The sequence below is a fragment of the Globicephala melas genome, chromosome 4 (assembly GCF_963455315.2).
Source record: "Globicephala melas chromosome 4, mGloMel1.2, whole genome shotgun sequence".
Classification (NCBI taxonomy): domain Eukaryota; kingdom Metazoa; phylum Chordata; class Mammalia; order Artiodactyla; family Delphinidae; genus Globicephala; species Globicephala melas.
Genome location: NC_083317.1, coordinates 94,179,308 through 94,193,536, shown reverse-complemented (window position 1 = coordinate 94,193,536; position 14,229 = coordinate 94,179,308). Strand labels below are relative to the sequence as shown.

Here is a 14,229-nt window from a genome sequence, read left to right as displayed (position 1 = left end):
CTGTGTTCACGCCGCCAACCCCAGTCCTCTCCCTGCGCTCCCACCAAAGCCCGAGCCTCAGCTCGCAGCCCCGCCTGCTCCGGCGGGTGAGTAGGCAAGCCTCTCGGGCTGGTGAGTGCCGGTCGGCCCTGATCCTCTGTGCGGGAATCTCTCCGCTTTGCCCTCCACACTCCTTTGCTGTGCTCTCCTCCGTGGCTCCGAAGCTCCCTGCCTCCACTACCCACAGTCTCCACCCACAAAGGGGCTTCCTAGTGTGTGGAAACCTTTCCTCCTTCACAGCTTACCCACTGGTGCAAGTCCCGTCCCTATTTTTTTGTCTCTTTTTTTTCTTTTTTCTTTTGCTCTACCCAGGTACGGGGGGGAGTTTCTTGCCTTTTGGGAGGTCTAAGGTCTTCTGCCAGCGTTCAGTAGGTGTTCTGTAGGAGTTGTTCCGCATGCAGATGAATTTCTGATGTATTTGTGGGGACGAAGGTGATCTCAGCGTCTTACTCTTCTGCCATCTTGAACCTCCTCCCCTGCTTGTAGATTTTTTGATGATGCCTATTCTAACTGGTGTGAGGTGATACCTCACTGTAGTTTTGATTTTCATTTCTCTAATACTTAGTGATGTTGAGCAGCTTTTCATGTGCTTCTTGGCCATCTGTACGTCTTCTTTGGAGAAATGTCTGTTTAGGTCTTCTGTCCATTTTTGGATTGGGTTGTTTCTTTAATATTGAGTGCAAGAGGTGTTTATATATTTTGGAGATTAATGGTTTGTCCGTTGATTGGTTTGCAAATATTTTCTCCCATTCTAAGGGTTGTCTTTTCGTCTTGTTTATGGTTTCCTTTGCTGTGCAAAAGCTTTAAAGTTTCATTAAGTCCCATTTGTTTCTTTTTATTTCCATTACTCTAGGAGGTGGATCAAAAAATATCTTGCTGTGATTTATGTCAAAGAGTGTTCTTCTTACATTTTCCTCTAAGAGTTTTATAGTGTCTGGTCTTACATTTAGGTCTATAATCAATTTTAACTTTATTTTTGTGTATGCTGTTAGGGAGTGTTCTAACTTCATTCTTTTACATGTAGCTGTCCAGTTTTCCCAGCACCACTTATTGAAGAGACCTACTGTTCTCCATTGTATATCCTTGCCTCCTTTGTCATAGATTAGTTGACCATAGGTACGTGGGTGTATCTCTGGGCTTTCTATCTTGTTCCATTTATCTATGTTTCTGTTTATGTTCCAGTACCATATTGTCTTGATTACTGTAGCTTTGTAGTATAGTCTGAAGTCAGGGAGTCTGATTCCTCTAGCTCCTTTTTTTTTCCCTCAAGACTGCTTTGGCTATTTGGGGTCTTTTGTGTCTCCATACAAATTTTAAGATTTTTTTGTTCTAGTTCTGTAAAAAATGCAATTGGTGATTCGACACGGATTGAATTGAATCTGTAGATTGCTTTGGGTAGTATAGTCATTTTCACAGTATTGATTCTTCCAATCCAATAACATGGTGTATCTCTCCATCTGTTTGTTTCATCTTTAATTTCTTTCATCAGGGTCTTATAGTTTTCTGCATACAGGTCTTTTGTCTCCCTAGGTATGTTTATTCCTAGGTATTTTATTCTTTTTGTTGCAATGGTAAACGGAGATGTTTCCTTAATTTCTCTTTCAGATTTTTCATCATTAGTGTATAGGAATGCAAGAGATTTCTGTGCATTAATTTTGTATCCTGCAACTTTACCAAATTCATTGATTAGCTCTAGTAGTTTTCTGGTGGCAGCTTTAGGATTCTATGTATAGTATCATGTCATCTGCAAACAGTGACAGTTTGACTTCTTTTTTTCCAATTTGTATTCCTTTTATTTCTTTTTCTTCTCTGATATCTGTGGCTAGGACCTCCAAAACTATGTTGAATACGAGTGGTGAGAGTGGACATCTTTGTCTTGTTCTTGATCTTAGAGGAAATGCTTTCAGTTTTTCACCATTGAGAATGATGTTGGCTGTGGGTTTGTCGTATATGGCCTTTATTATGTTGAGGTAGGTTTCCTCTGTGCCCAATTTCTGGAGATTTTTTTTATCATAAATTGGTGTTGAATTTTGTCGAAAGCTTTTTCTGCATCTATTGAGATGATCATATGGTTTTTATTCTTCAGTTTGTTAATATGGTGTATCACATTGATTGATTGGCATATATTGAAGAATCCTTGCATCCCTGGGATAAATCCCATTTGATCATGGTGTATGATCCTTTTAATGTGTCGTTGGATTCTGTTTGCTAGTATTTTGTTGAGGAATTTTGCATCTATATTCATCAGTGATATTGGTCTGTAATTTTCTTTTTTTGTAGTATCTTTGTCTGGTTTTGGTATCAGGGTGATGGTGGCCTCATAGAATGAGTTTGGGAGTGTTCCTTCCTCTCTGATTTTTTGGAAGAGTTTGAGAAGGATGGTGTTAGCTCTTCTCTAAATGTTTGATAGCATTCACCTGTGAAGTCATCTGGTCCTGGACTTTTGTTTGTTGGAAGATTTTTAATCACAGTTTTATTTTCATTACTTGTGATTGGTCTGTTCATATTTTCCATTTCTTCCTGGTTCAGTCTTGTGAGGTTATATACCTTTCTAAGAATTTGTCCATTTCTTCCAGGTTGTCCATTTTATTGGCATAGAGTTGCTTGTAGTCTCTCAGGATGCTTTGTATTTCTGTGGTGTCTGTTGTAACTTCTCCTTTTTCATTTCTAATTTTATTGATTTGAGTCTTCTCCTCCTTTTTCTTGATGAGTCTGGCTAAAGGTTTATCAATTTTGTTTATCTTCTTAAAGAACCAGCTTTTAGTTTTATTAATCTTTGCTATTGTTTTCTTTGTTTCCATTTCATTTATTTCTGCTCTGATCTTTATGATTTCTTTTCTTCTGCTAACTTGTGGTTTTGTTTGTTTTTCTTTCTCTAGTTCCTTTAGGTGAAAGTTTAGATTGTTTATTTGAGATGTTTGTTGTTTCTTGAGGTAGGATTGTATTGCTATAAACTTCCCTCTTAGAACTGCTTTTGCTGCATCCCATACCTTTTGGATCATCGTGTTTTCATTGTCATTTGTCTCTAAGTATTTTTTGATTTCCTCTTTGATTTCTTCAGGGATCGCTTGGTTATTTAGTAACATGTTGTTTAGCCTCTGTGTCTTTGTGTTTTTTCCCATTTCTTTTCCCTGTAATTGATTTCTAATCTCATAGTGTTGTGGTCAGAAAAGATGCTTGATATGATTTCAGTTTTCTTAACTTTACTGAGGCTTGATTTGTGACCCAAGATGTGATCTGTCCTGGAGAATGTTCCATGCGCAGTTGAGAAGAAGGTGTAATCTGCTGTTTTTGGATGGAATGTCCTATAAATATCAATTAAATCTATCTGGCCTACTGTGTTATCTATCTGGCCTACTGTGTTATTTAAAGCTTTTGTTTCCTTATTAATTTTCTGTCTGGATGGTCTGTCCATTGGTGTAAGTGAGGTGTTAAAGTCCTCCACTATTGTGTTACTGTCGATTTCCTCTTTTATTGCTGTTAGCAGTTGCATTATGTATTGAGGTGCTCCTATGTTGGGTGCATATATTTATAATTGTTATATCTTCTTCTTGGACTGATCCATTGATCATTTTGTAGTGTCCTTCCTTGTCTCATGTAACATTCTTTATTTTAAAGTCTATTTTATCTGATACAAGTATTGCTGCTCCAGCTTTCTTTTGATTTGCATTTGTATGGAATATCTTTTTCCATCCCCTCAGTTTCAGTCTGTATGTTTCCCTAGGTCTGAAGTGGCTCTCTTGTAGACAGCATATATATGGGTCTTGTTTTTGTATCCATTTAGCAAGCCTGTGTCTTTTGGTTGGAGCATTTAATCCATTCACGTTTAAGGTTATTATTGATATGTATGTTCCTATTACCATTTTCTTAATCGTTTTGGGTTTGTTTTTGTAGGTTCCTTTCTTCTCTTGTGTTTCCCATTTAGATAAGTTCATTTAGCATTTGTTGTAGATCTGGTTTGGTGGTGCTGAATTCTCTTAGCTTTTGCTTGTCTGTAAAGCTTTTGATTTCTTCATCAAATCTGAATGAGATCCTTGCAGGGTAGAGTAATCTTGGTTGTAGGTTTTTCCGTTTTATCACTTTAAGTATATCATGCCATTCCCTTCTGGCTTGTAGAGTTTCTGCTGAGAAATCAGCTGTTAACCTTATGGGAGTTCCCTTGTATGTTATTTGTCGTTTTTCTCTTGCTGCTTTCAGTAATTTTTCTTTGTCTTTAATTTTTGCCAATTTCATTACTATGCGTCTCGCCGTGTTTCTCCTTGGGTTTATCCTGTATGGGACTCTCTGTGCTTCCTGGACTTGGATGGCTCTTTCCTTTCCCATGTTAGGCAAGTTTTCGACTATAATCTCTTCAGATATTTTCTCGGGTTCTTTCTCTCTCTCTTCTCCTTTTTGGACCCCTATAACGCGAATGTTCTTGCATTTAATGTTGTCCCAGTGGTCTCTTAGGCTGTCTTCATTTCTTTTCATTCTTTTTTCTTTATTCTCTTTTGCAGCAGTGAATTCCATCATTCTGTTTTCCAGGTCACTTATCCGTTCTTCTGCCTCAGTTTTTCTGCTATTGATTCCTTTTAGTGTATTTTTCATTTCAAATCTTGTATTGTTCATCTCTGTTTGTTTATTCTTTAATTCTTCTAGGTCTTTGTTAAACATTTTTTGCATCTTCTTGATATTTGCCTCCATTCTTTTTCTGAGGTCCTGGATCATCTTCACTATCATTATTTTGAATTCTTTTTCTGGAAGGTTGCCTATCTCCACTTCATTTAGTTGCTTTTGTGGGGTTTTGTCTTGTTCCTTCATCTAGTACATAGCCTTCTGCGTTTTCATCTTGTCTGTCTTTCTTTGAATGTGTTTTTTGTTCCTCAGGCTGCAGGATTGTAGTTCTTGCTTCTGCTGTCTGCCCTCTGGTGGATGAGGCTATCTAAGAGGCTTGTGCAATTTTCCTGATGGGAGGGACTGGTGGTGGATATAGCTGGGTGTTGCTCTGGTGGGCAGAGCCCAGTAAAACTTTAATTCACTTGCCTGCTGATGGGTGGGGCTGTGTCCTCTCCCTGTTGGTTGGTTGGTCTGAGAAGACCCAACACTGGAGCCTACCCCGGCTTTTTGGTGGGGCTAATGGCAGACTGTGTGAGGGCTCATGCCAAGGAGTACCTCCCAGAAGTTCTGCTGCCAGTGTCCTTGTCCTCATGGAGAGACAGAGCCACCCCCCGCCTCTGCAGGAGACCCCCCAATACTAGCAGGTAGGTCTGGTTCAGTCTCCTGTGGGGCCACTGCTCCTTCCCCTGGGTCCCTAAGCACACACTACTTTGTGTGTGCCCTCCAAGAGTGGAGTCTCTGTTTCCCCCAGTCCTGTCGAAGTCTTGCAGTCAAATCCCCCTAGCCTTTAAAGTCTGATTTTCTAGGAATTCCTTCTCCCGTTGCCAGACCCCCAGGTTCGGAAGCCTGACGTGGGGCTCAGAACCTTCATTCCAGTGGGTGGACTTGTGTGGAATAAGTGTTCTCCAGTTAGTGGGTCACCCACCCAGCAGTTATTGGATTTGATTTTAATATGAATGTGCCCCTCATACCATCTCAGTATGGCTTTTCCTTTGTCTTTGGATGTGGGGTATCTCTTTTGGTGTGTTCCAGTGTCTTCCTGTCGATGATTGTTCAGCTGTTAGTTGTGATTCCAGTGTTCTCACAAGAGGGAGTGAGAGCACGTCCTTCTATTCTGCCATCTTGAACCAATCTGTCCAGTAAATATATTTCTTGAGCACTTATTCTGTGTCAGATCTTGCCCTTACAGAGCCTAGATTAAAGGAGAGTCAGACACAAAAATAATTCCTTAGTTAATTAATTGCAATTGTAAATTTTAGGAAGGAGTAGAGTTTTGTTTGTTTGTTTTTTGAGGACACATATTACAAGACCTGGCCTGTCCTGAGAGTCAAATACCACTTCTTAATCTGGCAAGGATGAATGGGCGTTAGCTGGTTGAGGAAGGAATAAGGAGGGCAGAGATGAAGGAGTGCAGAGAGAGCATTGCAGACAGAGGGAACAGTATGCTTGATGGTTTTGAGGCAGGGAGGAACAAGGCTTGCTCTAAGAACTATAAGATGAATGTGACACTGACATCCTTCCAGTTTCTAGAAATATACAGTCATTATTTTAATAGTGTTAATGTTGCACATGTTAATTTTTTTTTAAATTTCAATAGGTAAAATTTAATACTTATTCATGATTTTTTAAATACATGTATGTTTTGATGAGGATTATTAAAACACGCACAAACACACACAAACACACACACCTAGCATCACACTTAATGGTAAAACTGATGCTTTCCTGCTGACAGGCATGGTCACAATGGTCATGAACAAGAGAAGAATGTCTTCTATTCAACATTGTCCTTGAGATCTTAATCAGGTTTTTTTTTAATTTATTTATTTTTGGCTGCGTTGGGTCTTTGTTGCTGCGCCCAGGCTTTCGATAGTTGCGGCGAGCAGGGGCTACTCTTTGTTGCGGTGCGCAGGCTTCTCATTGCGGCGGCTTCTCTTGTTGCGGAGCATGAGCTGTAGGCGTGTGGGCTTCAGTAGTTGTGGCTCACGGGCTCTAGAGCGCAGGCTCAGTAGTTGTGGCACACGGGCTTAGTTGCTCCGCAAAATGTAGGGTCTTCCCAGACCAGGGCTCGAACCTATGTCCCCTGCACTGGCAGGCGGATTCTTAACGACTGCGCCACCAGGGAAGTCCCTCTTTGGGAGAGGTACTGAATAGGAGGGGCAAGGGTCTTGTAGGGTGCTGAGAATAATTTATATTTGATTGTGTTGTGAGTATATGAATGTATACGTTTCTATAAGTTCTTCAAGCTCCATTCTTCTGATCTGTGGACTTTATTTATATGCACGTTATACCTGCTAGTGTTGGAGGGTCTCCTGCAGAGGCAGGGGTGGCTGTGTCTCACTGTGAGGACAAGGACGCTGGCCTCAGAAGTTCTGGGAAGTATTTATTCCTTGGCATGAGCCCTCCCAGACTCCGCCATTAGCCCCACCAAAGAACCCAGGTAGCACACCTGGTAATTTTTAACTACAGTTTTTTAAGCTTTGTTATGTCCTTTAATTTATATTTATATATAAATCAGTGATTTTTTTTTTTTTACTTTTGTTATCTAAAGGAACTAAATGAGATTAGAACTTAAAACTGAGGTTCTTAAAAGAACATACTTTGCCATGGCATCCGTGGTTTAGTCTTTCGGAAGTTGTCTTCTGATAACTAAATATTTATGTTATATGACTAAAACACTGACATTTAGGTAATAGATTCAAAAATTTGTGTGTGTGATGGGTCTTATTTGTAATATTTATTTTATACTGTTCATTGTTATTTCCAGGTTCTATACACGCTTTTTTTTCCCCAAAAAACATTTTTCTTATAAATTGCTTTCTATTGTTACACAGTAGAGTCAGGTCAGTAATAGATACTTGGGAATGGTATGCAACAGTGTTAGGTCAGAAACTCATTTCTCTTTCAATTTTCCTTTGTAAGTTATAGTTCCTGGTTCTTTTTCTTCTTTAATTGTTGTTTCTGGTTTAGTGAAAGAAAAAAAGGAATTGTCTGAAAGAAAAGGTATCTTAACATTGGTTTTTTTTTTTTTTTTTTTAGTTATATAGCATAAGCAACACAGGAGAATTCACTTAGCTAAATTCAAATGCATGAACTTACCCCCCTCAAATTTGAACCATATCTAAGATATAGCCTAAGTTTTGTGTTTATACAAGATTCTTTGCCACATACTTCTTATCTAGTACATAAATTTAGGTAATGAAACCGTTGAAGAGTATTAAATTGAAATTACTGTGTTATTTTGGCAGGTTATTCTCGTTCAAGTTAATCCAGGTGAGACTTTTACAATAAGAGCGGAGGATGGAACGCTTCAGTGCATTCAAGGTAAGGAAGTTCTTTGTAAGCCTTCTAATCAAAGAAGTTTTCCTTTATTTATTATTTTATAGAAGTAGAGTTTATCTCTGAGTCTGCATGTGATTTTCTAGAAGTAAAATTTATCTTGGATTTTTGGGGTTTTTTTGTTTTTGCTTTTATTAGGGGCTCCTTAGTGCTGATGTGGGCCTGTGATATATAAGTGACAAAGTTAAATATCTTGAGTATTCTATTGACTTTTAAGTGAATTAAATAAACTTGGGAAAGCTTGCATTGTTTTCATGTATTATGGAACTTGGTAGTCCTGAAAAATGCAGAGATTTTTAAGAGAGCTTAAAATTCCAGATGAGAACAGCAAGTACTTTTTCAAATTAGGTAAAAGTTTCAAATACATATTGTGATGCTATCCAAATGATTTTTTTACGGGTAAAAATATGTATTAAATATCTGTTATTTATTACTGAGTAACAAATTACTTAAATTTAGTAGCTTAAAACAGTTCTTGTCTGCAGTTTCTGTGGGTCAGGAATTTAGGCACAGCTTAGCTGTGTCCTATGGCTCTGGGCCTCTCGAAATGCTAAAATCCAGGTGTGGGCTAGATAGAGCTGCAGTCACTGTGAGGCATGTCAGAGTGTCAGTCTGTTTCCAGGCTCGCCTGAGTGGTTGTTGGCAGGATTTAGGTTTTTTTTGTGGGCTAGTGGCAGACGGCTTCCCTCTGTTCCTTGCTAAGTGGCCTCTCCATGGGGATGCTTACATTATGGCCGCTTCATCGGAGCAGGGACTAAAGGGCAAGAGGGAGTGGTATGTCCAGCCCACTCCAGAAAGGGGATTACACAGAGTATGAATACCAGCAGCCAACTTTTAGAAAGCGGCCCACCACCGTCCACCTTCGGCCCTGAGTAATTCATGTCTCTCCCGTATGCAAGATACGCCCTCCTAAGATCTCCAAAACTCTTATTCCAGTACAGCATCAGCTCAGAGTCCAGAGTCTTGTTACCTAAATAAGCTCCAGGAGTAGGTGAGGCTCCTTGGGTGTAGTTCTTTAAGTACCGCTCCTAGGGCATTTCAGTTAATTTCTAGTTTGTGTAATACCGGTGCCTCTTCTCTATAGTTCACTAAGGAAAGAAAGACGCTTAGGTACTCTGATCCCTATGGGGTTCTGTGTAGGAAGATCAATCCAGATATGGAGTTAGTGTACAAATACTGCTGTGTTGGAGGCACTGTGTGACAGCTCTTTTTGGCAGTGATTGGGATTATAGGGCAGATGGTAAATTGGCCTGTAATTGAGTTCAATACTAGGTTATTGATTAGACTGGAATCTGACCAGAGGTCTTACTTTAATACTTGGGCTTGCTCACCAATATATAAAGAAAATGAAGGGAAATGCCCTTTAGTTTTAGTTTTCCATAATGAGCTGCATGGAAAAAGTTGATCTTCGTATTGTTTTGCATAATAGCAGAGTGTGCTGCTGTGTCGTTTCATTACTTGTTTTTGTAACTATAAGAACAAAAATTTAGGAAAACAATTAAAACTCATTAGGCTAGAATCCTAGTGAGTTTTAATTGCAGTTAATCGGAAATGATTTAACCATTTTATTAATGGTTTTTTTCTGATCGCATTCATTGTGTCCCTGAAATTGATCTTGGTGTTCTAAACCATTTAAAAACCAAACCTAGTCTTCAGTGATAGATCACACAAAGGAACTTCAGGTAAAAGAAGAGAGAAAAATATTTTAAAATAGTATGGGTTACAGAATCTTCTACCTACTTGTAGAACTGTAACAGATATTATCAACAAATAAAACCCCAAGATTCACTCTGTATCTTAAAAAAAAAAAATCACACTAGTAAAACTAGATGAAAAGTTATTTTACCTACATAGAATGAAGCTGGTGTTTCCAGTTCAGTAAGAAAATAGGTGAGCTTCTGGTCATGGTAACATTGGAAGCTTATGCTTTGGCTAGAAGACTGTGTCCCTCTACAGCTGAGTATGTGTAATAGAGTCTATAAAAGCAAATTGCTGAATGGATCAACATATATAAAATCCACTTTTTCATGCCACCTGCTTTTACTTTTGGTGTCTGAAGAGTGTGTGTGTGTGTGTTCATCTAGTTAGCCTCTTCCTCACTTTTTGTGGGTCCAATTCGTAACTGGCATACTCTGCAGGGAATTTAGCAAGTATATTGCTCTGTCCACAATGGAAGCTTTGTATTTATTCATGATGGTACTTGGAGATAAGTGACACTAACACCCCTTTCAGTGATTTAAAAAAATGCCATTCACTAAAGAGGAATTGTAGAGCCATTTATCTTTGGCTTACTGAGCCTTCCTATGCTTTGTTCTCTTCTGAACACCCAGGTACTGTGGTTATCTTTATTTGGACATGTTGGTACCTGGCCCAACTAATTGAAATGACACAGGACAGGATGAGGGTGACCTGGAACCCCAAGTGGTTTGCTAGGGCTTGGGAGGCCCTGGGACAACAGGATCAACTGCAGGAACTGGAAGGAACCCCAGTCCAGACCCATTGTTGGCCACTCATGCATAACTGGCAGCCACTCAGCCCAGGTGCTCTCATCCCCCCCTTCATCTGAGTTCCAGTGTGAGTTAATGAATGCTTCACTCCAGGTAGGCAGAGCATATCAACATAGAATGTGGGAATAGGCAATATGTTTATAAATTCCAACACAAGTTGTTATTATCCTTTCACTGTGATTAACATCCCTATCATTGCTAATATTTATTCAACTCTTAGCCTTATGCATTCTCTCATTGAATGGGTATGACAGATACACATGAGGAAGCTGAGACCTGTAGAGGCTAATTCACACATCTAAAGTCATATAGTGCAGCTACATATAAAAGAATGAAATTAGCACACTCCCTAACACCATACACAAAAATAAACTCAGAATGGATTAAGGACCTAAATGTAAGGCCAGACACTATAAACTCTTAGAGGAAAACATAGGCCGAACACTCTATGACGTAAATCACAGCAAGATCCTTTTTAACCCACCTCCTAGAGAAATGGAAATAAAAACAAAAATAAACAAATGGGACCTAATGAAACTTAAAAGGTTTTGCACAGCAAAGGAAACCATAAACAAGATGAAAAGACAACCCTCAGAATGGGAGAAAATATTTGCAAATGAAGCAACTGACAAAGGATTAATCTCCAAAATTTACAAGCAGCTCATGCAGGTCAATATCAAAAAAACAAAAAACCCAATCCAAAGATGGGCAGAAGACCTAAATAGACATTTCTCCAAAGAAGATATACAGACTGCCCACAAACACATGAAAGGATGCTCAACATCACTAATCGCTAGAGAAATGCAAATCAAAACTACAATGAGGTATCACCTCACACTGGTCAGAATGGCCATCACCAAAAAATCTACAAACAATAAGTGCTGGAGAGGGTGTGGAGAAAAGGGAACCAACCCTCTTGCACTGTTGGTGGGAATGTAAATTGATACAGCCACTATGTAGAACAGTATGGAGGTTCCTTAAAAAACTAAAAGTAGAATTACCATATGACCCAGCAATCCCACTGTTGGGCATATACCTGGAGAAAAGCATAATTCAAAAGAGTCATGTACCACAATGTTCGTTGCAGCTCTATTTACAATAGCCAGGACATGGAAGCAACCTAAGTGTCCATTGACAGATGAATGGGTAAAGAAGATGTGGCACATATATACAATGGAATATTACTCAGCCATAAAAAGAAATGAAATTGAGTAATTTGTAGTGAGGTGGATGGACCTAGAGTCTGTCATGCAGAGTGAAGTAAGTCAGAAAGAAAAAAACAAATACCGTATGCTAACATATATATGGAATCTAAAAAAATAAATGGTTATGAAGAACCTGGGAGCAGGACAGGAATAAAGACGCAGACGTACAGAATGGACTCCAGGACATGGGGAGGGGGAAGGGTAAGCTGGGACAAAGTGAGAGAGTGGCATGGACATATATACAACTACCAAATGTAAAATAGATAGCTAGTGGGAAGCAGCCGCATAGCACAGGGAGATCAGCTCCATGCTCTGTGACCACCTAGAGGGGTGAGATTGGAAGGGTGGGAGGGAGATGCAAGAGGGAGGAGATATGGGGATATATGTAAATGTATAGCTGATTCACTTTGTTATAAAGCTGAAACTAACACACCATTGTAAAGCAATTATACGCCAATAAAGATGTTAAAAAAAATAATAAAGTCATCTAGTGAGAAACAGCAGAGCTCTTTATTGCCTTGCTCCGTGGCTTTACGTCAGGGAATCATGAACTCAAATCGACTCCATTTTCTTGGGCACGTGACAAGAGCAAGATGGGTTCCTATTCCTGGAGTAACAGGATTCTGGGAAGGATGCTAGGTGAGTACTCAGGTGACCAGAATGAGATAGAGATGGTTTGCAGAGCAAAAGTGGATGGTGGAGACTGGGTCTTTGGAATAAGACAGGTACCCTGTTAACAGAAGTGGGAGCAGGATAGTTCGATACCGGGAGTATTGATTTAGAAGTCCTTAAATTATCTCTGTCCAGAGTCAGGATTGGGCCCAGAGTTGGGCTGAGCTTCTAGGTGGGGCTTCCAGCTTCAGTTGCTGGAAGAGGAGGGATACAATGGTAGAGGACTGGTTAGGAAAGGATCTGAAATTGAGTCATATTGTAATGGAAACTTCTAAAAGAAGCATTTGTATTTAAAGTTAAGAGAATGAAGCTCTAGTTGTGCTTTTTCAACACCAGCCGGCAGATGGGGAGGTGTTTTTTCGGCGGGGAAGGGGAGTGCGCCTTCCGGGAAAGTTTGAAGTCATTCCCATTGCTTACACCGTGGTTGAAACTGTCAGCTTGATAGCTTTGCTATTGCAGCACTAGCCAGCATGGTAAGAATTGCTGGGGGCTGGGGGGTGGGGATAGGGGGAGGGAGTGGAGCTGGTTGCAGGCCTTCCTGGAAACTTTGAAATTACACCCTATGAGGTCAACCTCCTCTGCTTGTAGTCGAATTTGTCAGCTTTATAATTTTCTCTATAGGACATTTATGACATCACTAGAAAGACCCCAGAAGCTCATTGTGGTGCCATGAAAAGGCAGTCTGGAAATTCAGAGCACATCAGTGTAAAGCATATGGTTACTCTGGGGAAAAAACAAGAGTTTGTTTTCATGGGAATGTCCTTGGTGATAAAGGAAGAAAAACACAGGAAACATACAATATGCTGTGAAAGCAGATTCATTTCTAATGGAATATTTCTCAATATTTCCATGAAACATGAATCATAGGTCTTGAAGGGGCCACAGAAGGTCATAGTTTCTTCTTACTTGGAGGCAGCACTATACCTATGGCATCCTAGACAAAAGATTTTTCTTTCCTAGGCCAGGTGAAAGTGTATAAAGAGCTAATTGTAAGGGAAAAAAGAATCTTAGCAATCAATATGAATTTTTTCCTTTGGTGAAATTCAGGAATTAATAGAGGGCAGCTGCAGGTCTCTCCCATTATTTTCATATCCTTGTCTGGGCTGAGGTGCTGGCAGTGCAGCCTTCCTTCCTGTCCACGCATGCCATCTTTTTATCTGGGCCATTTCTCTGCTCCCTGTAAAACGCTTCAGCCAAAACAAATACCACACTTCCTTTAAGCTCTAGGCTCTCTCCTTCGGCAGGGGTCCCCCCCTTCCCCCCGGACCATTTCAGTCCATTCTGACCTTTCTCTGCGTTCCTGGAGGAGCAGGTAGAGGTAGCACTGCATGTAACTATCTGGTTATATGTGTAAACCTTTCCTTAGCCCTTGAGTTAGACTGTGAGTCCAGTTGTGACAGGAAATGGTGTATCCTCCACCCTACCTACCTCCAGCCACACAGCCTGACAATAATTACTGACTACTAGGCCCTTGACTAGCTCTGGCATTACATCCGATGTGATGATTTTTCTTTTAACTTCTACTATTGTGCCGGGAACTTGAAGATATTTAGTTAAGTGCTTTTAGGGGCCTTTAAAATCTCTATAGAAGAACTTTCAAATTTCAAATCACATTATAATTAAAGCTTATCAGTTTCCTTTAAAAAAATGTGTAAGTCTAAAGAACTTTCATATTCACCAGTAGTAATGCTGCAGTTTTTGTCTTTCAAGACTTATATTTCAAATCATGAGCCTGAAGAAAACAGGTGAATGTCCTGGTGATAACAGCAAACAACAGGTTAAAGTGAAATGCTTGGGAATCACCATTATTCTAATAAAGAATAATATTTAAAGATATCTGATTACTAATGTTTCTTGTCCAGAATAATCTA

The 14,229-nt window shown here is 39.7% G+C and overlaps 1 protein-coding gene across 3 annotated transcripts in view; it reads left to right on the top strand.

Annotated features, from left to right (window-relative positions):
• FNDC3B (fibronectin type III domain containing 3B) overlaps positions 1 to 14,229 on the top strand; it is a 352,410-nt gene that overhangs the window by 96,999 nt on the left and 241,182 nt on the right. For 2 of the 3 annotated variants that reach the window (XM_030863564.2, XM_030863519.2), the window contains exon 3: positions 7,884 to 7,959. In XM_030863564.2, the coding sequence (XP_030719424.1) occupies positions 7,884 to 7,959 (76 nt within the window). Of the gene's footprint in view, positions 1 to 7,883; positions 7,960 to 14,229 lie in introns of those variants that run through there. The other variant, XM_060298416.1, reaches the window with a different exon arrangement.